The sequence below is a fragment of the Dreissena polymorpha genome, chromosome 5 (assembly GCF_020536995.1).
Source record: "Dreissena polymorpha isolate Duluth1 chromosome 5, UMN_Dpol_1.0, whole genome shotgun sequence".
Taxonomy (NCBI): Eukaryota; Metazoa; Mollusca; class Bivalvia; order Myida; family Dreissenidae; genus Dreissena; species Dreissena polymorpha.
Window position 1 is genome coordinate 96271078 of NC_068359.1, and position 27742 is coordinate 96298819.

The 27742-nt window shown below is 33.4% G+C and overlaps 1 protein-coding gene across 30 annotated transcripts in view; it reads left to right on the forward strand.

Moving 5' to 3' along the window:
* Window positions 1-27742, forward strand: part of LOC127881542 (uncharacterized) — a 533182-nt gene that overhangs the window by 62858 nt on the left and 442582 nt on the right. For 9 of the 30 annotated variants that reach the window (XM_052429470.1, XM_052429517.1, XM_052429518.1 and 6 more), the window contains exon 1: window positions 22539-22680. The exons of 16 other annotated variants lie outside the window; for them this stretch is intronic. Coding sequence is in view for 3 of the 14 variants with exons in the window: in XM_052429484.1 (XP_052285444.1) it covers window positions 24117-24272 (156 nt within the window). In the remaining 11 variants the exon portion in view is untranslated. Of the gene's footprint in view, window positions 1-16802; window positions 16894-22538; window positions 22681-24006; window positions 24273-27742 lie in introns of those variants that run through there. 5 more of the 30 variants (XM_052429484.1, XM_052429486.1, XM_052429478.1 and 2 more) reach the window with 4 other exon arrangements.

Below are 27742 nucleotides of genomic sequence, written 5' to 3' on the forward strand. Positions count from 1 at the left end.
TGTTGACTTTGATTGTTAAAACTTTGTAATCATGTTATAATACTGCTAATATGACGGTATCGCACAATTTTCGATTCCGCTTCTATTTAAACAAATTCAAAACCTTAACGGCTACTATCGGTGTCAGTGTATGGTATTTATTGTCTGAAAGTTATAAAGTTAGTGTATGCTTTTTTTACTTTTTATATTTAAAACTTAGCTTTTGGCGTCTTCGTTGTTGTTGTTTTTTAATTTACTCTAAAACACAGCGATTGTCGTCATAGAAGGGTAATATTTTTATATAGCTAAGTTTGTACGGCATTTTAGGGTATGATAAAATAACGTTATGATACAATATTAAATGACTTAAACTTCATTCCTGATGATACTAAAAAATATTAAACTATAAAAATTCCTATATTGACGATTGAAACTCAAGTTTGACGTCGTTTATGAGTTGTCAGTTACTGAAGCGAAAATATTTTACTTATTTAAGACTTTACAAAACAATTATATTAAAGAAATAAAATGTAAATGCATTAAAGTGTAAATATGGTTCATCGTTCAACATTCATCGTTAGTTCATCTTTCATAAAAATTGCTTTAATTGTCAAACGGATAAATTAAAATTTTGTTTTGCAGTTTTCGTTAGATTCAGAGTTGTAATAGATGAACGTGGATTTAAACTCTTTTTTCAGAGTCAACCGCCTTTGAGCAGCAACAGTCGCTAATATTCAAATATAAATAAATAGATATAATGTTTTTATTTTTTTAAATCAAATAAATATAGGAGACTACCAGAAAACCGTTGTATGCGCCATTCTTGTAATTTGAATATACGAGCATTTAGTCACGTGATTATGTGAATGAGTCTCCGTAAATTTGAACGAAACTCAAGGCGGAAATAGAACTCTTTAAGGTTTTGCAGAGTTTAAATTTAGAGTTTAAATAAATAGATATAGGTAAATACTCCGGCAAGGACATGTGACACCAAGGAAAATAAATTATAACATAAATCATTTTTATAATATCGATTTTTATTTCCGTGTTTTAAATGTTTCGATCAAGCACATAAGAGCGAAATATTAACATTGAGATGTTTTTCAATACTACATGCGTTTACAATCATTCCAGTTTACCAGGTTTGTATTAATTTAATAACCAACCCAAGATAAAATCCCCCTTTAATTTTTTTTACTGTAATTAAATTGTGTTGTGTTTTGGCATCTGTATCCAATTTAACATCAAAATTCATGTTTACAATATTTAACTTGCAACAAAGTCAACGGTTATAATGACAAAGCTGTTAATGCTTGCAATTATATCAATGTTTATTCGGAAACGATGATACACAAAAAGTATTTAATACTGGACAAAATATAAATGCAATAGATAAGTGACTAGTTCACTTATTGTTGTAGGTTTAAATAAGACGTCTATGCAAATCTTTGCCAGAAATTCGACCGGTTTGTATCGCAGCTTTAATACAACACCTGCCGTCAAAACGATGTGACGTTGACAGATTATATGTAATAATATATCTTTCTAGTTAAATTGTGTTTTAATTTTGATTCCGTTCCTGTAGTATCTTTAAATAATATAAATAATAGGTCAAATAATGAAATCAATTGAACTGAGTTGCAATAAAATGATAAGTAAAACTATAGACACTCAATCTCCCAATATATGGAAGGATTTAGTGCTGACGGAAGTGGTAATCATACACCGAAATGGTAGGTTACAGCAGGGTGGAATGTGTATGACTTTATTGCGCATGTGTAACTTAAGTGATATTAATATAGTCGAATGAAACAGTTAGCTTTTCTGTTTTCAATTACGCCATCGTACAAGCCACAGATAAAGTTACTCTCATAATGCAGCGTTTTCTTTGGAATAATTTATTACTGGGGAAAACAACATGACTAGTTTTGGCATTTTGTGGCATTGAAGACGTTTAAAGACTAGCGCAGTTATGAAGAAAGGTATGAATATTACGGGCATAATTTGTATTTTTGAAATAATTCACATTCAATAGTTTTAAACATATATTCAGTTGAAAACACGTTATTTTATGTAAAGAATATAATCATCCAAATGTTTGTCATCTTCACGCAACATCACTTAACAGAATAATGATTTTGCCCAAAAACATACATGAATAGATCACAACGTGAAATTAAATATCGTCGAAACCAGATTAGCTTACATACGTCATTATTGTAAATGTTATACTTTATAATTAAAAATAACGGAACAATGGTGTATATGAAAGTTTTCCCGCCGTTTTCCCAAACATTGCTGCAACGTTGTATTATGGTTGCATTCAAACGCAGTATTGCAACGTTGTATTTAGGTTGCATTCGAACGTTGCAGTTTGGTTGTCACAATGGTGTATATGAAAGTTTTTCCGACGTTTTTTGCCAAAGGTTGCTGCAACGTTGTATTTAGGTTGAATTCAAACGCAGTATTTTAAATTCTATATTTTTAAATAATATAAAAATTAAAAAAAAAGTAAATATTTACTGCCAACCTCTCTCTCGAGTATTATCGGCAGATATGCACACTGTCGAGTCAGTTTCCTAGAAAGCAAAACAGTACTTGGCGTTTATATAGGAGAGAATGAAACGCTCCCCGAGTAGGAATCGTACTTTATTATAATACAGTTAAGGCATAGCATCAATGAAAATATGATTTCTTGTAAATTTTAGAAATTCCTTTTATTTTATTTTACAGATCAGTTGCTTAAACTTAAAGATGCTTAAGATGAACTTTAACTAAAAATCGCTGGATAAAATATATTGTTTAAGTTGTGTTATGCATTAAAATGGTAGAATCTAGTTTCAAAGTTTCAACCAAAAATAAATAGTCAACAAAATTGGCTGAAACTTTCAAATGTTGCAGCGGTGTAGTGGATGAGGTGTCCGCTTATCGATCGGTAGTTGGTGAGTTCGATTCCCACTCGGGGAGCGTTTCGCTATCTCTTCTATAGACATCAAGTACTGGTTCTTTCTAGGAAACGGACTCGAAAATGTCCATAACTGCCGATAATACTCGAATGAGCGGTTGGCAGTAAATAGTTTGCTTTTTTAATTTTTAGATTATAAAAAAATTGAATTTAAAAATACTGCGTTTGATCGCAACCAAAATACAACGTTGCAGCAACGTTTGGAAAAAGCCTCAGGAAAAAAAGACAGGAAAACTTTCACATACACCATTGTGACAACCAAACTGCAACGTTTGAATGCAACCTTAATACAACGTTGCAGCAACGTTTGGGTGCCCACTAGGTATGATCATTTTGTCATTAAATAAAATGAAAATAAAAGGAGTGTTATTCGATGTCAGTGTAAAGAATAATTTTATTCAGATATTGAAATAGCATTAAAAAAAACTCCAGCTTACTTTAACAAAGTGCTGGCATCTGATTTGACTTGTATATTGTGTGAATTAAAACTCTACATATCCAAAATATATTTTCCAAAAATGTCATGTCGTTTTATCTTACGATATTGGGACACCCACAGTCGCATGCAGTTGTCATTATTATTGGAGCCTCACTCTGGGAAAACTGAGCTAAGTGCATTGGCGTAAAGTGTCGTCATATATTTGCTTGTGCAGTTTGCACTGGCTAATCAGGCATGACACTCCGCCTTTAGTGGGTTATCATTGAGAAGAGTCTTGCTCTAAACGAAAGAGTCCTTTTACAGCAGATAATATTGTCCCTGATTTAACTGAGCGGACTGCACATGCTTATCTGGGATGACATTTTACGCAAATGCATTTAGCCCAATATCCCCAGAACTAGTCTCAAAATCAGATTGCCTGCAACGATTTTAAACCGGTTTAACGCCGATTTATCGATCCAACGACATTAGCTCTGCAAAAAAGTATGTCATCGTTGCAAGAACCGGTTTAACGTCGATTTATCGACCTAACGACATTAGCTCTGCAAACAAGAATGTCATCGTTGAAAGGGGAATTATTTTTTAAGATGTTTTCTTTCTTGAGAAAAATTGAAAATTATCCTTTTAATCAATGAGATTTGATATTGATAAGATTTGATGCATTTTGCATCGAAACAAAAACAATTAACGCTCTTCGAATCATTAATTTACCTAACATATGTATCCATACATTGAATGTATTACAGGGATTCATAACAACAAACATGTGAAATGGATACACAGGATGTAAATAGAAGTTTAACTTGAGCTAAATTCATATTTGAAACATGTCTATATTCATAACTGTATTAATTATAAATAATTAACATCTAATGATTAACAATAAATATAGTGGCGATAATAGTGTCTTTAATTTGTTTAAATTCGGCGCTTTTCCAGTAGAATCTTAGACCCCGTAGAAGGGTCACAAACAATCATATACTTCGACACCAGTAGACAATAATACTACAAGCATGAATTCCATATCGCACAAATATTGAGATTTAAACAAACACCCAGTCAGGTACAGACTAAAGATGAAAATATTGGACCCAGCATACAAATTCAGACACATAAAGATAGCGTTAACAGTTGTTTGTGGTTTATTTATCAATTTACTAGAAATAGTATTATTATAATGGTTGGTCAACGTTAACAAAATACTTGGTATTTCGATGAGCGTAAAAATAGGAGACTTGCAGTGTCTTATATGCATATTAAGCAAATTATTTCTCTTCTGTATTAATCCAGATAACAGTAAGAAAACAAGTTTAGCATCGGGGCTTATTTTATGTGCGTAAAGTGTCGTCAAAGATAAGCCTGTGCAGAAAACGATCAAACAGGGACGACACTTAACGCCTTAAATGGATTTAAGCTAAGAATATACTTCCTTTAAGAAAAATACCATAAAAGCGGAAAATGCCGTCCATGATTAGCCTGTGAAGGCTGCGTATGCTAATCTGGGATGACGCTATACGCACATGCATTAAGCCCAGTTTTCCCATTTCTAGGCTCAATTAATCTCATCCTGCAGAACGCATGATTGAAATAACAACCCCATCTGATAATGTTTGCGGCTTTTCAACACTGTTGCGATACACCTTACAAGTGCCGTGTAGTGACGTGGTTTTCTTTTTATACATGACGTCAGTTGATGTTTTAGTTTCGGATACAGTCTCGTTTTTGTAAACACATGAAAAAAGAAAAACATGCGAAAATGATGACATGAATTGAATACCAGGTACATGTAAGCGCCGAATACAAATACGTTAATTGGCTCGGCAAAAACAAACAGACCCTTTGGCCACTCGTAAAGGCTTGTGGTTTAGGTATTCTAAGCCTTGCTAAATAAACGTATTAAGTAGTCGACTCTTACTTCGAATTCTCTATTTATTCATTATATAAGGTACTTAAACGATGTATTCATCATATGATACTTAAATTGACCGTTTCAAGTTTTGGTATATTGACAAAATTGAGGAAAAAAATCAGATTTGCTATTTTTCGTTTCATTTATGATATTTGCAAAGAAACAATAATATTGAACATTTACCATGCTCTGAATTATCCAAACTATGCATATTTTGACGATTTAAAAACCTCAATATTTTAGAGCATTACAAACGCGAAACGATAAAATAATTTGAGAGTTCTGTTGTTATCGTTCTGTTTTGTTTACATTGCGATAATTACTTATATTAAGCATAAAATGAACAACTCGCAATGCGCGCACGGATAATCGAGTGGTGTGGGAGACTTTTACTTCAGGGGTCAGTGGATCGAGCCCGAGTTAGGATACCTTTTTTCTTTCTTTAAATTTATTATTTTTTATACTTAAGCTATTTTGTTCCAATGTTTGCATTTATCAATTCAAGATTTTAATGACAAACTTCAATACGAGCCAAAATCTGTGAAAATGTCCTTTTAAATGCAATGTCAGTGTCGATATGGAGAATCAGTAAATCCGGTGCAGTTGATAAAAATGTACTTCACACGCTAATTACCATTTAACACATATTTCGTCAATTGAATAATATGCAATTCTCTGGGCATTTTCGTGGAGATTTGTTCACGAACATATTATATTGCTATTGACAATTTAATATATTATCGACATCGCTTATTAACATCCATCAGTATGCGTACAAGGCATGAGTACCGTGTATATTATTTGGTGTGCGCATCTTTTATACATGTATATGCATATCACATACACAAAATACATTTTAAAAAATCTTCAAAAATTCCATACATCCTCTCTTAATTAAGTTTACAAGCACTTACAGTAAAATAGTCCTTTCATAATAATTAGGTATAATATACACGGGCTGTCGTGTAAGCATTAAATTTAATGTATAGAGAACAGGAACAAATTTATTGTTTGAGGTCATATGATCCTCGTTCTGGGAAGACAGGACTTCTCATTGACAATACGTATCAGCTGGACATGCCAAATACAAAAGAAAATCACCACTATCATTATTTCAAACACATAATTAGTAGTGCACGTCTCGTGGGCAATAAGTATCAGCTGGTCACGTCAAATATAAGAGAGAGCCACCACGAACATCATTATTTCGGACATGAAATTGGTCTTGCACTTCTCACGGGCAATAATTATCAGGTAGTCATGCCAAATGTAAGACACAAAAATTATCCTTATTTCAGATATATACTTCTACTTGCACTAATCCCGGGCACCTTGTATCTTTTGGTCATGCCACCTATAAGACACTACCACCACAAACACTATTATTTAAGACAAATAATTGGTCTTGTACTTCTAATCGGCAATAAGTGTTAACTGGCCTTGCCAAATAAAATACACTATCACCACCACTATCATTATATAAGATAAATAATTTGTCTTGCTCTTCAATCTTTTCACGGGCATTTAGTATCCGCTGGTCATGCAAAATATAAAACACAGTAACCACCAACATTTTTATTTCAGACAAATACTTTTCTTTTTTTTTATTCAATATCATACATACAATGTAAACATGTATATGATCATACAGCATAGTGATTGTACAAAGCAATAAAGTTCAGACATGTTATACAAGATATGCTAATATATATTTTTTAGAGAGAAAAGAAAAGAACAACAGAGGAATAGTTATGAAAAAAAGATGAATTGTATAGAGTCGGAAGAAAGCATACTTGACTTGTGTGTTTTGTTGTATATTCACAATGATCTTGTCAGATTGAAAAAATCTGAACATTAGAATGAAATGTATATAAGTGGACAAAAACATTATGAGAATTTAATCCGATTCCATTTTTGTTCAAAGATTTGTAATGTGTCATTACTGAGGGCTATTTCTTTCTCAATCTGGATTTTTAGTTTAAGACTATGGACAAAACAATTAAAATTTGGTGCTTGTTTTTTGTACTTCATGTTTAAGATAAAATATTTCATCAATATAACCATAAAATTCACAATATTATTACAGTCTATTGATTTCAATGAGTTAATTCCGAAACTTTCATTTAAGGAAGAAAGTTTAACGTTTAGTTGATGTTGTTCAAGAAAAGATATTAATTGATTCCAAATAGGCTGGATGTGTTTGCACTCCCAAAAAAGATGTTCTATAGTTTCAATGTTTTCACTGCAGAAGTCACACAGATTTGAGTTAGATAATTTGCATTTAAAGAGATATTTATTTGTAGCTATAATTCTATGGATGTATTTATATTGAAAATTTCTCAGTGTGCTTTCAATGGTTGCTTTATATGGCATGGTAAATATGTGTTTCCAATTAAGTTCCTTTTCTCCAAAAAGGACTTGCCATTTATTTTGGATTTTGGAGTTTTCTGTAGGGTTTTTAATTTGTAGTGTGTAAAATATTTTATTTGTTTTGTTTTTTCTTCCAAGTATGTTTTCTACAAATGTTGTTTGAGTACATGGAGTATTATTTGTATTGATTTCAGATTTAATATGTATGGGTATGCTTTTGATTAGTGTGTAGTACTTCAGAAAATTGTTTGAAGGTATTCCGTATATGTAGCATATATTATCAAAAGAGTAGAAATCCTTAATTCTGTAGTCAAATAATTGGTCGACATATTTAATGCTTCGTTCAAACCAGTCTTTATAGAAAAACGTCTTATCGTTTGAAGTTATGTCTTTATTGTTCCATAAAATTGTTTTACTGCTGGTTTGGGTTTCTAAGTTATGAGTGACATCACTCCACGCTGATAGAACATCAGACAGAAATATGTTTTCGTTTGCAATTTCATGTAAGATAGTATTGCTGATGTTACATTCAAAGAGTAAGGAGTCACCATATTTTTTTAGGATTTTCTGGTAGAATAATTTCCATTTACTCGTATTGGTATTATCTAGGTATCTTTTAACCCAGCTGCATTTGATTGCATTCAAGAATGAGTCAATGTTCGTTAATTGGATACCTCCATTTTCTATGGATTGAATTAACTGAGTTCTTTTTATTTTATCAGGCTTACCGTCCCATATGAAATTAAATATTGCTGATTTTATATCGTTAATAACATCATTTGGTGGATTTGGGAGAACTGTTAATACATATATTAATTTAGGAAGTGCAAACGTTTTCAATACTGTGTTTTTTCCGATTAGTGTAAGTTTACGATGATGCCATGATTTTAAGCAGTTTTAAAATTCTGTAATTTAGGTAGTATGTTTTTAAGAACTGTGTCCTTTTCATTATTTGTGAAAGTAATTCCTAACGTTGTGGCTTCATCGGATGTCCAATTAAATTTCATTTCTTTTTTATATTGAACATTACTTTGTTTTAATCTACCTACTCGTAGCACAGTACATTTACTTTTGTTCAGTTTAAGACCCGATGTCATTCCGTAAAGGGTTAGCGCCTCTATTAGGTTATGGAAAGAATCGTAATTGTCGTTTAAAAAATAAGTTGCATCGTCAGCAAATAGGGATTGTTTGATTTCTTCGTCAGGTTCTAGTGATATGCCTTTTATGTGTTTATTTGATTGGATGTGATGTGATAGATACTCGATGCAAATAATAAATAGCGATGATGAGAGTGGGCATCCTTGTCGAGCACCTCGTTCGATGTTAAAACTGTTTGAAAAGAAGCCATTGTTAATGATTATACTGTTAATATCGGTATAGAATAGTTTGACCCATTGCATGAGACTTTCACCAAAGTTCATATTTTCTAAGCAAGAGAACATAAATGAATGATCAAGCGAATCGAATGCCTTTTCAAAGTCTGCAAAGAATATTAGACCAGGATTATTTGAATTGTTGAAATAGTTTATGCATTCTTGGATAAGACGAACGTTTTCACCAATGTAACGTCCTTTTATGAAACCAGATTGAGATTTTGAAATGATTGATGGTAATATTTTTTTATTCTGTTTGCTATACTTTTAGTTGCAATTTTATAATCATTGTTTAGTAAACTAATCGGGCGCCAGTTTGATAAGGATTCTAAGTTTTTTCCAGGTTTTGGAATAAGTGATATAATACCTTGTTTTTGTAGCGTAGTTAAGTTTTCGTTGTTAAATGAATAGTTTAGTGAATTAATTAGATGTGTTTTTATATCATTCCAGAATATTTTATAAAATTCGATTGTGATGCCATCAGATCCCGGGCTTTTGTTATTTTGCATTTCTTTTAGGGCTAATCCACATTCATATTCATTAAGCAATCCGTCGCACAGTTGTTTTTCCTCCTGGTTTAAAGCGTGATGTGTATTTTTAAAAAGGGTGTTATTTTCAACATTTTTTCGTTTATAGAGGGTTTCGAAAAATAAACGTTGTTCTTCTAGTATTTGAGTTCTGTTTGTTATATCTTTGCCATTGACTACTAATTTGTGTACAGTTTTTTTTTCACTTCTACGTTTTTCAATGTTTGCGAAATATTTTGTATTTTTTTCATTGTGTTCAACATGCTGTGCACGCGCTCTTAGTATTATTCCATTTAGATGTGTATGATAGATTCCATCTAATATTTGTTTTTTTACTGTTATTTCATTTTCAATGTCGGTGGTATCATTTGTGTTTGTTTGATGCAATTGTTTTTCAAGTGTTTCAATGGTTTTGGTGGTTTCAGTTTCAAGTTTGTGTGTTTCTTTTTGTTTAAATGATGTGTATCTAATTGTTGTGTTACGTATATTTCCTTTAATTACTTCCCATAAGGTGTTTGGGTTTGCATCTTTATTATTTTGAACTGTATTTAATATTTCCTGTTTTATTTGTGTTTGATATTGTGTATTTAATAAGATGCTGTTGTTAATTTTAAAGTATCCTGGGCCTCTTTCAGGTTGTATATTGTGCAGTTTAAGTTCAACTAGAGAGTGGTCAGTCATAAATCCTGGTTTTATGTTACACGTGTCGATAATGTTGCAAAGAGATTCAGATATTAAAAAATAGTCTAATCTACAAAATATTGTTGGTTTTGTGTTTGAGTGCCAGGTGAATTTGCTTTCGTTTGGATATATTGTACGCCAGATGTCTATCATATTGTAGTCTTCAATTATGTTATTTAAAATGTTTCTATTTTTAGTATGGGTATAAAGGTTTTCATTCTTTTTATCTAATAATGGGTTCAGGACAGTATTGAAATCACCACCGATTATAATATTTTTATCTTGGTTATTAATTATAAAGGATTGTAATTGTTCGTAAAATGTGGAATCGTCTATGTTAGGGCCGTAGACGTTGATTAATGTTATTTGTGTTTCGTGTATTTTGATATCTATACTTGCTTGTCTTCCAATTATTATTTCGTTAAAGTAATCGACTGTGATCCCTATATTATTTTTTATCAGAAAGACAATGCCATGTTTATTAGTATGTCGTCCACTGAGATAGATGTCTCCGTCCCATTCGTCCTTTAAGGTTTTTGCTAAAGTATGTGTCAAGTGACTTTCTTGTAATAGGCATATACTATATTTATTTTCGTCTAACCATTTGAAGATTTTAATTCGTTTATCTTTATTATTTAGCCCTTTTACATTCAAAGTACATAATTTAATCAGTTAAAGAGGTGAAGGGTGATGTAAGTGATAATTTGTGTGTGCTTGTCTAGTTAGTTCTATTTCAAAACATGTCCAGTTGGTTTCTATTTTAAGATATAAGATGTTCACACATACAAACAAACATGGAAAACATAAAATAGGGATACAAAAAGATGAATATCCCATAGAAATGAATAAGTAAAAAGAAAAAATAGCAAAAAGGTATAAACAATTAACAAACAAACATAAAAGAGAAATGATTACAATATATGTAAAAGCAGCTCGGTTAAACATTGCAAAGATAAACGAGCATATGCAGGTCAGTACCACATTAGCTTAAACAGTTTCATTTTTATGAAAAGTGGTTTTATTTCTTATATATATGTACTCTATTATTAGCATTTTTTACAATCATGAATTGTTTAAATTAATTTTGTTTGTCAAGACTTAAAAGTATATTATTTATAAATCGTCAGTTATTAGCATTATTTAAGTGTATAATTATTCAAATATAATGCTATCATGAATTGACAAGAGTGGTTCTATTTGTAAAAAACTAAATGTATATTACTTATACATCCTAAAGGTGATTGCTGTCCGTTTCGTGTTATCAGTACACTAACCTAGACAGGACAGATTCTATTTTACAATGACAATGTTATGATTGTATATATCTTAAGTAAGATTACAAAGCTGGTAGCATGGCTATAGTTTGTAGCACTACAATTAAACACATACACAGGAGATTAGTATACATTCTACATGCATCTTACTAATAATTGTGTAATTTGTCTTCTTAAGAAAAGGATAATACTATAAAAGCAACGACAGTGAACCAGACAGTGCAATTGCATTGAACATCTATCATTCACTTAACACTTGAACAAGGCTTCATATGAAAGCGAAAATGAAGCAAGAGTGTTTATAACAAAGGGGAAAAATTCTAGTTTAGTAGTGCTAAATGAAAAATAAAGATGATGTTTGTTTACCACTTATAGTACCTTCAAACATACGTTATATTTACAATAACAGCTGCAAAGGAATCCTTGTTATTGAAGGTATCAAGTGGATAAAAACATAATGTAAGTGGTAACACTGAATGACCAGGTATTGTTATTAACATTCACAATAACCAGTTTGTTTTTATAGTTAAACGTGCACAAAGACGTAAAATTGAGATTGTAAACAGTATCAATATTTGCGAACTTTGAAGAGAATAGTATCGATTCTAATTGCAAAAAAAACATGGATGAAATTGCTCATTTTACGTGCATAATTAGACACTAAACATTCACTATCATAGACATATGGAATGTTCAACACATATAAATGTAAAAACATTACATTAATGTGGAAAGGCATACGTGAGAAATGACACTAATTACACACAGTCATATACATAGTTGAATGTTAAACACATACAAATGTAAAATAAAACATTTAGGTACAAGAACATTCATAGTCATAAACATAAACATAGTTGAATGTTCAACACATATAAATGTAAAAAAAAACAAATAAAAAAACATTTAGGTACAAGAACATTCACAGTTATTAACATAATTGAATGTTCAAAGCATACAAAAATGTAAAAAAACATGTATGTGGAAAATGTATACTTGAGAAAAAACACTATTTACAAGCATTGCATAAAGTTACAATTTTGTAATTGCAAAAATACAAATACTATTGCCGAGATTTCATGTATACAGACATAAACAAGTACAGAAAGATTATTAAGAAAGGTAGTTCTCGTCAGATATTTTTTTAAAGGTTGGTTAATATAATTTCCCATCCAAATAAATTCGCACTGCTGAAGTTATTGTAGTTCATGCATATTTCAGTATACAAACATAAAGCACAAAATTAGCACATTTTTAACATGCATGAATACAGAATACTAAAAAACGTTCACGAAAAATGCATTGAGCTCAGCAGCGAGCACGTAATTTTAGCTTTAGTTTACCGTTATACGTGCAGCCGTATTGACATTTTGAAACCAATGTATTTTTGTTAAAAAGGGGCGTAACTATGTACAGAGAAAATTATATCACCTGCGTGTGCGTAGCATGATCAATTGCTATACTTGTAACAAAGAGACAATGTTTAAGAATAATAATGTAATAATGAATATCATATGTGATAAAAATATATTTTGATTTTAAATAATTAACTAAGGAGGTTAATGTTGATAGGCAGCGTGGGGCACATTACTGTAATTCCGATACACACATAGTTTGTATAAATACCCAGCTCCAAACTGGAACAAAGTTGGAGAATGCTATAGGTATTAATCGTTAAGCCTTAAAAATGTTTATCAAATGTACATATTTATATTTTTATAAGATTTCTATATTAATATATACATATACATACACACCTATGCATACATACACACACCCACATATACATATATATACACATGCATATATACACATAATAATATGTTTATATTTAAAATTATGTATATATATATATATATATATATATATATATATATATATATATATATATATATATATATATATATATATATATATATATATATATATATATATATATATATATATATATATATATATATATAGTAATCAATGTTCATTGATACATAGGTCGCACATGTGACTAGCGTGGTGATACTCTGTTTCTTGCACTTGCGGGATTCTCTACACACTCGGAGTATGATTTTTTGGGCCACGGTTTTTCTAGCAAGGTTTTAAACTCTGAATGTTTTATTTGCATGGCGTGTTGGTTTCCCTTGAATAGCGCGAATATTTTGCCTTCAAAAGACCACGATTTTTCGACAGCGCTAGGCTGTTTCAGACGGACGGACGCCAGTACCTCTGCATTGAGCTTGGTGAGGTCCTCATTCACAAAGATGCCAGACCCCTTGAAAAGCTTGGCTTTGCGCAGAATGTCAATCTTAGTTTGTCGCCTAACGAATCTGACAATCATAGGCCGATTTGAGTTAGGTTTGAATTGACCGAGCCTGTGTGCTATGTCAATATCATTAGGCACTATGGACATACCCAGATGCGTGTTAACCAGAGTGACGAATTTGTTTGTTACCGACTCCGAAGACTGTCGGTCCTGGTCATCTGGAACACCGGTTATTCTTAGGTTGTTCCGCCTGCTATATTGCTCTGTGGCATTCGCGAACTCGTCGTGCTGCATTGACTCCCTGCCTTTCTTTTGTTCTAATGCCGCATTTTGTACTTTGAGATCCTCGATTATTTTACTCTTTGAGGCATTTTCGTTTTTAAGCAATTCGATCTCTCGTTTTTGCTCAAAAGCGTCACTTTCAAGGATTTCAATCCGGCGAATGACGTTGCCTAGGAGTTGGTCCTTTAATTGTTCTACTGTTTCTTTGATTATGTCCTTAATGAATGATGAGTCTTCTTTGGTGAGGACGTGAGACAATTTATTGCTTATGTCATCAAGGCGTTTCTCAATTGTCATTTCGCTTTTATCACGATTTTCATTTTGTGCACTAGTGACAAATGTCGTCATTGTTTTTTGTTTTTTCGAGTCTGGTTTTGATTTTTGTTTGTATTTTTTACTTGACTGCTACTTTCGCATTTTTCGCCTTTCTCAAACACTGACGTTTTTTTAGCAAGCTTGTATTTGTAGAAGTTTCACTAGCTGTAGACGACAGTGTCCGCTTTCCACTATTCATTGTTAATAAGGAGCGTCTTTTCAAGCGTGAAATTTTGGATAATCAATGGAGATAAACGTAGCAGCTTTACAGATGTGTTTATTTCTTCAAACGTGACTATTGATTTGCTACGTAGAGCGTGACGGGTTACGGTTTAACGGTACTTGCTATGCGTTCATACCCCCTTAAACTAGTATCAAGTGAGAAAAAATACCCCACCCTGCGAATTTATCTTTGAGAATGTTAAAGTTTATCAAATTACTTATTTTGTTTGCATTTCGTTTTATACGTACAATTTCATTGATTCACAAATCCATTATTTTCACTAATTGCACACTTTTCACACTTCAGATCGCACTGATTGCATATGTTTTTAGAAAAACTAAGTTCTACATTTTGTTTTGCATTGTTTACAACCGGAACCGGAACCGAAAAAAATACTTCAGACAAATACTTGGTCTCGCACTGTTCATGGGCAAATAGTATCAGCTGGTCATTCTAAGTATTAGAAAATACCACCTTCTCGTGGGAAATAATTATCAGCTGGCCAAATATAAGACACAACCACCACCACCAAAATCATCAGTTCAATCAATAGGTCTTGCTGTTGCACTGGCCATTAGTATCAGCTTGCCATGATAAATTTCAGACATTACAGACACAGAAAATCATTATTTTAGTTTTTTTAGGAATCTCACAAGTCATGAGGATTATTAGACACCTCTACCACCAACATCATTTTTAGATGATAAGTGGGTCTTTCACTGTTTGAATGCTATTATTCTTACATAGTCATAAACAATACATGACACCACTATGATAATTAGTTGAATCAATAAGTTGGCAAAGTAAATAATGGGCAATTGTTATCAATAGGCATTTGAGCACATGAATTTTTAACAGCGATTTAATATTTGAGACATATTTTACTTGGGACCGTTTTCATTGTTTGATATAATAACTTGCACCCTTAATGTCCGGCATACAATATTGTACAAACAATAGTTTTTGTACTCGTTATGAACACCCTCATTCTGTACTTTTAAAGTTAACAAAAAAACACGAAAACAATGAATACTTTAAGTGTAAATTGTATTCACAAGCTTGCAACGGTCTAAGAAATCTTACTCTACAATCTTATGTTACTCTCAAATAAATATACATCTTTTCACATATGTTAATCGTGATTTATTGCGAAATAGTGTTCCAATGGTCAATATTATTGAAATATCGAAAAGTATTGGGACGACGTGATAACAACCACAATTACTGCGACCATATAGCCACATTGCAGGACTTGGACCAGAATACGCACGACCCTATCCTCGATGACGACCATGAAGTCTTCTGACAAATCCTAAATAAAAAACAATTATGTAATAGATATATGTGTGAATAGTATGCTGTTTTATACCGTTATATTTGTGCGTTAAATTTAAATATTGTGCACTTTTGCATGTATTGTAAGTGATTTGTTTTCTATTACAAATCTACGTCCACGGGTCAGTTTTTTATCAATATTGTAAATATATTATATATAAAACGTAAGTTAAATCGCACTATAAATCGCTTCAAATGCATTTAAAAAACACATGGATCATGAATAAGTAAACATAAAATGTAAAAAAACTCAATACAACATCGGTTGAAATGCATTAAAATACGCATGTACTGCACAGGTGGTTAGCGTGTGGCTATGATATTAATTAGTGAAAACATCATTTTGAATGATAAATAATCATATTATAACGAAACATTAACTCGTCTGAAAAAAAAAATTTCACTATCAAATATATATATAACAAGGTATGCAACTAAAAATCAGCCCAAAACGGGGTGCATCGCGTTGAACAGCCATATCTTCATCAATTGTGCAGCGATTTTCACGATCTTGGTCTTATTCAACGCAGAAATGAATTTCCTTTCTGGAAATGTATATGTCTTGCAATATTTTTACAAATGCTGGGTCAACTTTTAAGAAATAACACGATACACAACACTGTATGTACTGTATACTTATTATGAATAAATAATCTGCAAATACATAAATTGTGTGCTTAGCTTCTACACTTACAGATGCTGAAGTTGCTTTATAGTTTTCACCTATCAGTTACACCTCTAAGACACATTCTATGTATTATTACTGAGACGAAATCGCTAAGTACGCCCTTTGAACACAAATATCAGTGCACAAAACTGTAGTAGGATGAAACCTTCATACTCTAACGAAATTGTGGAATGTAACCATCTTCAATTTCCAACTTTCGCTTTCAAGGGTTTGTTATCAAGTGTTTTATTTAGCATTTTTACACAAAACACACGCACTTTGGCATGTTTGTTTACGGTAGAAATCTTTCTTAATAAAGCATTTGTTTATTATGGTGGACGAACCAGTTATCGAACACCTAAGAAATTACGTTAAATTGCCTTAAAAACGAAACACTTAAAATGACAAAAACATTGTGTTTTAACAAATGACTAACAGTTCAAGCATTAAATGATTTATCTGTCAAGTTTTCCAGCAAACTACCTTCCAGAATTCATAACAATGATTCCCTGATTATTGTCACCTCTAGCAGACAAAACAAAATGGCGGCCGATGTAAACATCACCTATTACCGACACTTCATAAATACTACTCCAGTATATACAAAGTCACATGACTATCACGTGACCCGGACTCGGCGAAACAATCTGCGTCTGCTGCAATCAAAATTGCAAACGGAAATATGCTTTTTGGTGTGTAAATGCACGTTTTGATAAATGCATTCAAAAAGTAATAGCAAAAAACACACATATCGGTGTAAATAACAATAAATGCATTCCTTTAACCTGTTTTCGGCGCATTAGTTTCAAGCTAAGTAGGCAAGTAGGTCATGGACTTCATGTGCGACCATTTGTTTATCAATGTGACGTCATGCGCACTTTTGCGCATGTGCATACAGAACCAAAACAAAACGTCCGATAATAGGTGCTGTTCGATAACAGGTACTTACACGATAAGATGTTTTTGTTTGATCTAAGTCGAGTTTATAGTCGATGACATTTTACTTTCTGAAATGAAATATAGTGGGTGGGGTAATGTAAAATAATAATTCGTTAAATTAGCTTTATATCATGGACGAACCATCTTTCGAACCTCTTAATTTTTGACACCTCAATTTGACTCAAATATAATATTGAAATTAGTAATACATATTAATTAGTACTCTATTTGATAAAAAAACTTGTTTCTACATGGCTGGCAACTTTAATTGCTATGTAAATCCTCTTTTGATAACAGATTTTTGCAAGTTTCTAGCACATTCATATCATGTAAAACTATCAATGCTGCCAAAACAACGAGTACCTGCTTTCGAACCCTTCAGTGTACACCATTAAAAATAAATAAGTCACATGTTTAGACCATGGTCACGTGACTTATTGCAGCAGCCAAAATGTGTAAATTGTCAAGCAAAGTTGACAACAAAAATTAGACCATGTTTCTATAGTTTTTTTAAGGAAAATCCTTATATATGTAAAAAGCATAAAGACATACGATGATGTTTACGTGTTTAATGATAATTCTACTTATTCTAACTGTTTTGACGCATTTTCGTCGATTTGCCGCTACGTACGAGTCGTCGTAAACAAATTACATATACATAAACAACGGTGACGTGGGGCGCATGCGCGCATGCGAATTAAATGTAAACAAATGAAGGGTTCGAAAAGAGGTGAGGTTCGAGAAGAGGTACTTTAACTTTGAAAAATTAGCACAACACAAATAGTTTATACTTCAGTGATACATAAAGGAGTAAACAAACTCATTGTTTCACCTTATAAACAACTTTCTTCTTGGGGACTGTGGAAGATAATTTTAGATATGGTAGGTTCTTGTTGAATCGTTGGTTCTTTTTGAGCCGTTGTTTTAGAGATTGTATGAAATAACGTAATAAATATCTCACTTGATGCAGTCATTACGGAAAAAAAAAAGTAGTACACAGTCACCATCGTTTTGCTGATCAAAAATGGGACAAAAAAGTTGACTGTTCAGTATTGTAATTCATCAAATATTTCCTCTCTTTATGAATGGTTCATATAGTGTTCCCAAGTAACACATACTGGTTTATTTATAAGTTTTGTTTCATACTACATACATGGTCTGTTGACATTGTTTCACAAGAAATAATTTCCGCTGCAATTAGCTCAAGAAACTTTAGCGAACAGTTTATATAGTATTGAAAGATAATGTTACGACTCACCCCCTTAATGACTCGCCCCATAACGACTCGCCCCAAGTTTTATAACGATTCGCCCCACCTATATAAAGACTCGCCCCATATATATAACAACTTTCCCTATCAAAATTAAATGTTATATTATATATGGTCACATAAATGCAATCAATTCCGAATATGAATTCGTAACATATTTATGTCACGCTATAAATCAAAGACAGTTCATTTTCTTACATACATTTCTACATATATTGGTGAATGAATATAAATTACTACATGGGGGCATATTTTAAGGTTCAAATGTTTCAATGCATCTTACAATAGATGAAAATAACTCTCATCAGCCTGAAATATACAATGTTGACGCCATTGTTGCTTTGTCACGTGACGAGTTTTCATTTGGATACTTACAACTTGACCTTGACATGTATTGCTGAAATTGTAAATATTACTTTTGTTTTCTGAAATATATTATTATTTTTTATTAACAACAAACGTCTGGTTTATTTAAAGACTGATTTCAAAGTGATTCAGGTAATTTTAAATCATTTTTACTATGAGTTTGTATTTACACTACAATTTGTTTACAAAACAAGCAAAAATAATTTAAAATACCGGGAAATGTCATCCTGAATTTGAAAACACTTGAACACATGGTATGTTACTAAAAATAGAAATAATGTCATATGACCGTGAAATCGCGGGAGATTCTCATTTAAAAAATATCTGTCGCATCGCTGTTTTTCTTGATGTGTTAGACTAGAACAGATAAATTTTAATGGTTAAGAAAGTATTTTGTTAAAGAATATATCAGTTAAATATGAAAAGTATCAATATTTCCATTCAAGTGGTTGATTTGGGCCAATAACTGCATTTAAAAGCTGTTTTGTACCGGTCTTTGTTAACTGTCAACTTTTCGGGAATTTCTGGTTGACTTACCTAATGGGGTTGGTTCATACTTTATAGTCGGGCCAGTCAAAAATCATTATAAGCGACATTTAAAGTTATGGTAGCCAGAACTACCCTGCAATGACTGTTATAAGGCTATTTATAGTATGCAAATCTTGAATTTGGAATTTCCATCAGTAATCTCGGCTTAACAAAAACCTATTTTCAAGGTGGTGATCTTTTCACCAACCATTCAACACTTAAAATTGCTATGTTTCAATGTAATTTACATAAATGTACATTTAACCAAAGGTTAATAGCACGAAACCAGCTGGCGACATAGGGATAAAAGTAAACAAAAATAAAACAAATTTTGGATGGTGGAAATTTTTTAGCTGAAATAGGGGGAAAAGTATTCTATTTTTAGGGGGAATGAGGCAGAATTTAGGCCCCCAAAAACGGCCAAACTAGGGCCCTGGATTTATTTATTGAAATGTACATTTCAGACTTTGCATAAAACTTTATTGCTTGTTTATAAATACTTCTGATGTATGTATCAGCTTAAAGGTAATATACAAATTTACAAGGCAAAGACAACTTAATGATTTTAACGTGCATAGTCTGAGAGATATTCATAAGCGATTCTATGTAACATGTCAGAACAATGCAGATTTTCTTATTGAAAAGGACATATCTGCCTTTGGCTTAAAAACATTATTGTTTGGTTTTGATAATTCCCATTTTACATATCATGTTAAAGGTAATATAAAAATGTACAACTTCTTTATTTTAAGGTGAATAGTCTCGGAGATATTTACTATCGAATCTTTGTAACATTTCAGGCCGATGCAGATTTTCTTATTGAAAAGTACTTATCTGCTATTGTCCGTAACTTCACATTTTCTAAATAAACATTTCATGTTTGAATATCAAGTGGGGAGTGATGTAATAAGCTAATAGAGAAAATATATAAGTCGATTTCAACTGCTACCATTCAGATGAAATTTAGTATATAAATGTGACAGATTTCAGGCCCTTATATAGACACTTTTTATGCCTCTGGTAGGGTGGAATATAGCATTTGAAATGTCCCTCAGTACGTCAGTCGGTTCGTCGGTCCGTCCGAAACCTTTAATATTGCCCAGAACTTTTGCAGTATTGAAGATAGCAACTTGATATTTGGCATACATTTGTATCTCATTGAGCTGCACATTTTGAGCTGTGAAAGGTCAAGGTCATCCTTCAAGGTCAAAGGTCCAATATATGGCTTCAAAGCGGCGCAAAAGGGGGCATGGTGTTTCTGACAAACAAATCTCTTGTTTATTTACAAGTTCATATCTGCCCTTTGCCTTAAACTGTTATTTTATTTTTGCTCCTCAATCAAGGATTATTTTAAGGTTACCGGTAATATGAAAAAACTTAAGACTGGAATATAATTTATGAATTTATTTTATATTAAAGTTAAACTGTTGTCCTTTTGTTCTCTTTGTTTCCTAAACTGATCTTTTTCTTTATTAAATTGTCCAAATGAAGTTGATTATACTTTAAATATGAGTCTTGTTGCTTGTTTGTCTCTTTCCCGGATTGTTTAATGCAGCTTGGATGTAGGCTGGTGGGAGTAGTGGGGACGCAAAAGGTTTACAAAGCAGCTTGTCCACCCCGCCCTGACTCTCATACGTTGTCCTAAGACCCAGATGCTTGACACTTCCTATACATGTACAATGCTTAGCCCATTTTTCTGCAAAATCAGAAATGATAACAAAAACAACGATAATAATTATTTAACAAAACATAATTATAAAACCATTTCTGTCACAATAAAAAAAACAACATGATAAGATGACCATTTTTATGTTGTGCATCGTCAATATGTGTTGGATGAGTACCAAAATAGTTCTGGGTGGGTTAAAACATGGCCGCAAATGGGCTGGGCGTTTTGTTATTAGCTCAATTGAGCACAACGTGCTCATGGTGAGCTTTTGTGATCGCCTTTGTCTCTTTTGCGTCATTAACACATCTTCTTTAACACTCTAGAGGCCATATTTATTGTGTAATCTTTATGAAACATGGTCAGAACATGTGTCCCAATGATATCTTGGACAAGTTCGATAATGGTTCCAGGTGGTTTAAAGACATGACTGTCAGGAGGTGTGACAGTTTTCCTAATATTGCTATATTAAAACCTTGTTAATACTCTCGACGTTTTGTGGCCAATCTTCATGAAACTTAGTCAAAAAGGTAGCTCTAATGATGGGTCACTATCATTGGGGTCACTAGGTCAAATATCAAGATCACTGTCACAATTAGTGTGACAATCGTTTCCGATCAATAACTTGTCAACACATTGACCGATTGGCTTGATACTTCACATGTGCATTTGCCTTGGACAGTAAATGACCCGTATCGAAATTTGGGTCACTAGTTACAAGCCCTTTTTAAGGGGGCATGTGTCTCCGTCTCCAGAACTTTAGATAGTCCAATCTTTATGAAACTTGGCCAGACCATGTGTCCTAACAATATCTTGGATGAGTTTGCAAATTGTTTCGGTTGTTTGTAAAACATAGATCCATTCCGTTGGAAAACATGACTGCCTTGGAGCAGGGCATTTTTCATATGGCTTTAGTAAAACCTTTTTTGACACATTTAATTTCAAATCGTTATGAAACTTGGTCAGAACATGTGTTCTAATGATAGCTCAGCTGAGTTTGAAAATGGTTATGGTTCGTTAAAAAACATGGCAGCCATGGGGCGGGGAATTTTTCCTAATATGGCTATTATAATCATAGTGAAACACTGTTAACACATTCGAGTCACATTTTTAGTGCAATATAAATGAAACTGGAAATTGAAATGAAACAGTGTTTGGTTTGTTTTTAGGTGTTTACAATATTGGTGTACACAAGCCATCTTAAATCGAGACCCATGAGCCTGAGACGGGGGCCTGAGAAACTGTAAAGTGTCCCCGCATGCGCAACAACAACAAATAATAACCTGCCGGCAAGAACATAATTGTTATTTCCAAGGTGAATATTTTGAGTTTTTACGTATATAATTCATTTAAATGATATGTGTTCAAAAGTGTAAGGCATTATCTCTCTTATTATGAATATTGGTAAACAAGATGTGTTTAAGCAACAGAGTTTGATTTCCCAATTCATTCAGAATTGATGAGATAATTGGGGTTGGGTGCTAAGTGATTTTTTATTTTAAGTCTAGAGAATCTTTGAAATGTGCTTCTCTAAAACACATACGCTTAGTCATATAGATAGCTGCGGGTACTATTGGGGCCAGTTTAACAGCTGTTTAACAGATAACTGAAAATAAACTCCTTTGTCGGTCCTTGGCGTCTGGTTTCGAGGCAATTTTAAAATCAATTCTATTTTAAGACTTTCTGGGCATAAATTATGGATATAAAATCCGATCCTTTAGGAAAACCGTAAATAACAATCAGATCGTGTTACCTTTTACTGAAACCAGACTAGTGTCTTAATCTATATGTATAGACAGGTATGCCCGTAATCAGCCACGGTGAACAATAATGGCAATAAGTTATTTGATTGGATGACGTTATGTATTAAGTTTTTGCAGTTGTTGTTTCTAACAATGGGCATATGAAAAGAGGATAATGGATAGACGCAAAAAAAATATTTTTCGGATTTGAAACAATTATAGTACATTTCTTGTCCCTCTAACGTGCTTTTATCTAGAAGCTTCGGGGGCTACCGGTCTGGCACCTGGCCAAGACGTCACCCTGGACTCCACTGGAAGCCTTCCAGTCTTCTGGTCCTCGTGTTTATTTATTCTGGATTGTAACATCAATTTCCTCAGAGTGCCCCATCCCATCTATTGTTGGAAATTATTGTTTATTAACTAAACTTTAGTTATTTATCTAATTAAGAAAATAAAAAATGGTATTCATTACGTTTCAGTTAATAAGATTCTCTGAACAGACGATCTAAGTTTTGTAAAACATACTTATTTAATTATAGTACAAATAAAGAAACCAAAATAACATGACCAGATGATGCTCACAGACAAGAACATTGACGACATTCCATAACGCCATCTACTCTGCGGATTCCACGAACTAGCTCTTCTGAATGGTTCATGTAGTCTCGTGTTGATGGCTGCCAACATCTTCACCGATAAGCAGACCAATAACTGGTTCAAAGCGTGCATTGCACTAAATTTGACAAAGGAAGGTTTGACTGACTTTGTTGTGATGGAATTAATTAACGTCCAAAATACAGTTGGTAGAAGTTGTGGACATTGCTCTATTCAGAACCTTATATGTAACAAGAGGAAACGAGCTAACAGTTCAGTACAATACAAGCCATGCCAAACATGTGATAAAGTGGAACAAAATATCACATTGTTACACAGATTTAATGGGCCTAGTTGGGCAAACACTAAAGCTGAAAGATGGGCAATGGATCCGTGGGAAATTGGCAAATGCTACCTCCCACGGGACGGATATAGCAGCGTATCCTCTGTGCAAGAATCTGACTTCAATGGTGTAGTTAGCATTGTGTTGAACTGCACGCATTTCCAGACATGCGTCTCTGTCGCATGTCTATCTCCGCCTCCACCTGATAAGCAATGCCGGCTAGAAAAGGTAATCTTTAAATGTACCAGTCTAATTGACTTTATATGTGATAAAAAAATTAAAGTTGCATTTGTTAACTGAATCATTCCTATATTTATATACTACTATGTGTTGTGACGCGATGTATGTCATGTAATTATTTCACATTGTATCAAATTTACAATTCTTATTTAAAAACGTCTATGTATATCTAAGCATTTATAGCTCGACTATTATATATGAAATATATATAGTGGAGCTATCCTACTCACCTCGGCGTCGGCGTTTGCATACTTCTTTGCCATCATGATCCCAACCTATTAACAAGAGCAGACAACTCTATCAAGCATTTTGTAATAATTATGGCCCCTTTTCCACTTAGAATATGCAGCAATCGTTTAAGTTTGCGTACTACCCCAAATATTTATGCCCCCCTTCGAAGAAGAGGGGGTATATTGCTTTGCACATGTCGGTCCGTCTGTCGGTCGGTCCGTCCACCAGGTGGTTTCCAGATGATAACTCAAGAACGCTTGGGGCTAGGATCATGAAACTAGGTACATTGATCATGACTCACAGATGAACCCTATTGATTTTGAGGTCACTAGGTAAAAGGTCAAGGTCACGGTGACCTGAAATAGTAAAATGGTTTCCTGATGATAACTCAAGAACGCTTACGCCTAGGATCATGAAACTTGATAGGTAGATTGATCATGACTTGCAGTTGACCCCTATTGATTTTCAGGTCACTAGGTCAAAGATCAAGGTCACAGTGACCCGTAATAGTAAAATGGTTTCCGGATGATAACTCAAGAACGCTTATGCCTAGGATCATGAAACTTGATAGGTAGATTGATCATGACTCGCAGATGACCCCTATTGATTTTCAGGTCAAAGGCCATGATCACAGTGACCCGAAATAGTAAAATGGTTTTCGGATGATAACTCAAGAACGCTTATGCCTAGGGTCATAAAACTTCGTAGGTAAATTGATAATAGCTGGCAGATGACCCCTATTGATTTTCAGGTCACTAGGTCAAAGGTCAAGGTCATGGTGACCTGAAAAAGTAAAATGCTTTCCGGATGATAACTCGAGAACGCTTATGCCTAGGATCATGAAACTGCATAGGTACATTGATCATGACTCGCAGATGACCCCTATTGATTATCAGGTCACTAGGTCAAAGGTCAAGGTCACGGTGACCCGAAATAGTAAAATGGTTTCTGGATGATAACTCAAGAACGCTTATGCCTAGGATTATGAAACTTTATAGGTAGATTGATCATGACTCACAGTTGACCCCTTTTGATTTTCAGGTCACTATATCAAAGGTCAAGGTCACGGTGACCCGAAATAGTAAAATGGTTTCAGGATGATAACTCAAGAACGCTAATGGCTACGATCATGAAACTTCATAGGTACATTGATCATGACTCGCAGATGACCCCTATTGATTTTGAGGTCACTAGGTCAAAGGTCAAGGCCATGGTGACCCAAAATAGTAAAATAGTTTCCGGATGATAACTCAAGATCGCTTATGCCTAGGATCATGAAACTTCATAGGTACATTGATCCAGGGTTATTTTTACTAAAAAAGTGACGCCGATATTCGGCGTCTTCCCCTACCAGAATTTTTCCCCTAAAAATACCATTTCCCCTCCAAAAATATAATTTTTCACCAAAATATAATATTTTACCCTCAAAGATTTTTTTTCTTTTGGGAAGTCGACGCTTTTCCAATTTGTACCATGTACAACGATCTCGCTCTCTCTCTCTCTCCCGACGTACACTCAAATCTGGGAATCCCAGTGATTCTATATATAGCTCTTAAATTACGTCATGGAAACCGGGCAACTAATCGTATTAATCATATGACTATGTTACTGGATTCCGGTCTTGCGCGAGAAGGGTGTTTCGTCAATTACTTACCGGAAACCAGTCGAATTTTCATCCGGGTAATGTGAAAGCCAAGATATAAACGTTAAAACAGAAAAAAGTCTCACAATTGGCGTTCATACACAAACAAAATAAAACGTTCGGACTCGGAAAATATTAATTGCGTTGATGCATTTTTTAAGAATGAATCATCAAAACCCGTTGAAACCCAGCAGGATTCGGAGGTACATGTAATCAAAATCGATTAATACTGTCGGATTATTGTGAAAGTGAAAGTAGACAATCGGCAGCTGCCGCACCTTTCCCTTCCAATACTGTAGCAGATCTAGATCGTCAAACCATTCATCATGAAATTGAAATCATAATATTGACATCGTTCCCCGGCCCCAGTTGAAAACATTTCCCATTATTAAATCTACACCTGCAACTTTATTTAGGACTTTGACTTTAATATCATACTTGTTCATGTGTTTAAGAACAAAAAGGTCAGAGACATGCCTCTTTTTCTAAAAAAAACCCCTGAAGTCTGTAGGTGAGTTATAGACATTGAAATGAACAGTTTTTATTTTTTTCACCAAATATGTCTCTTTCGCGCTCGATTTTCCCCTTTTACCCAGCGTCCAGCAACTTCCCCTTTTTCTAAAAAAAACCCCTGATTGATCATGACTCGCAGATGACCCCTATCGATTTTGAGGTAACTAGGTCAAAGGTCAAGTTCACGGTGACCCGAAATAGTAAAATGGTTTTCGGATGATAACTGAAGAACGCTTATTCCTAGGATCATGAAACTTCATAGATACATTGATCATGACTGGCAGATGACACTATTGATTTTCAGGTCACTAGGTCAAAGGTCAAGGTCACAGTGACAAAAAACATATTCACACAATGGCTGTAACTACAACAGAGAGCCCATATAGGGGGCATGCATGTTTTACAAACAGCCCTTGTTTCAATGTCCTTTGACATATTGCTTTCATATTTTGCATACTTCTTTACCAACATGAACCCAACCTATAAACAAGAGCTGACAACTCTATCAAGCATTTTGACAGAATTATTGCCCCTTTATACTTAGAATATGCATATTATTGATAAATCTATGTTAAAGTTTGCGTACTACCCCAAATATTTCCTATGTCCGTTGACATATTGCTTTAATATGTTGCATACTTGTTTACCAACATGACCCCAACCTATAAACAAGGGCAGACAACTGTATCAAGCATTTTGACAGAATTATTTCCCCTTTCAAACTTATATAATTGGACATTTGCTTAAATTGCCATAACTTCTTTATTTATGATCAGATTTTATTAATACTTTGACAAAACAAAACTTACCTGAATACCACTATGGATTCCATCCAATCAATACCCCACGCCCCAACCCCCAGATTCCCTGCCCACTCCCACTTCCACCCCCCTACACAAATTTGTTTTTCTTTTTTATTTTTGAAAGATCATCTATTAAATGACCCTACCCCATATTATACCCCCCTCTCACCCCCAACCCCCCCCCCCTCCCAATTTTTTTTTATATTTTTTTTCCTTTTTTTTTAATTTTTGAAAGATTGTCTAATAAATTATTGCATATGAACAATTTT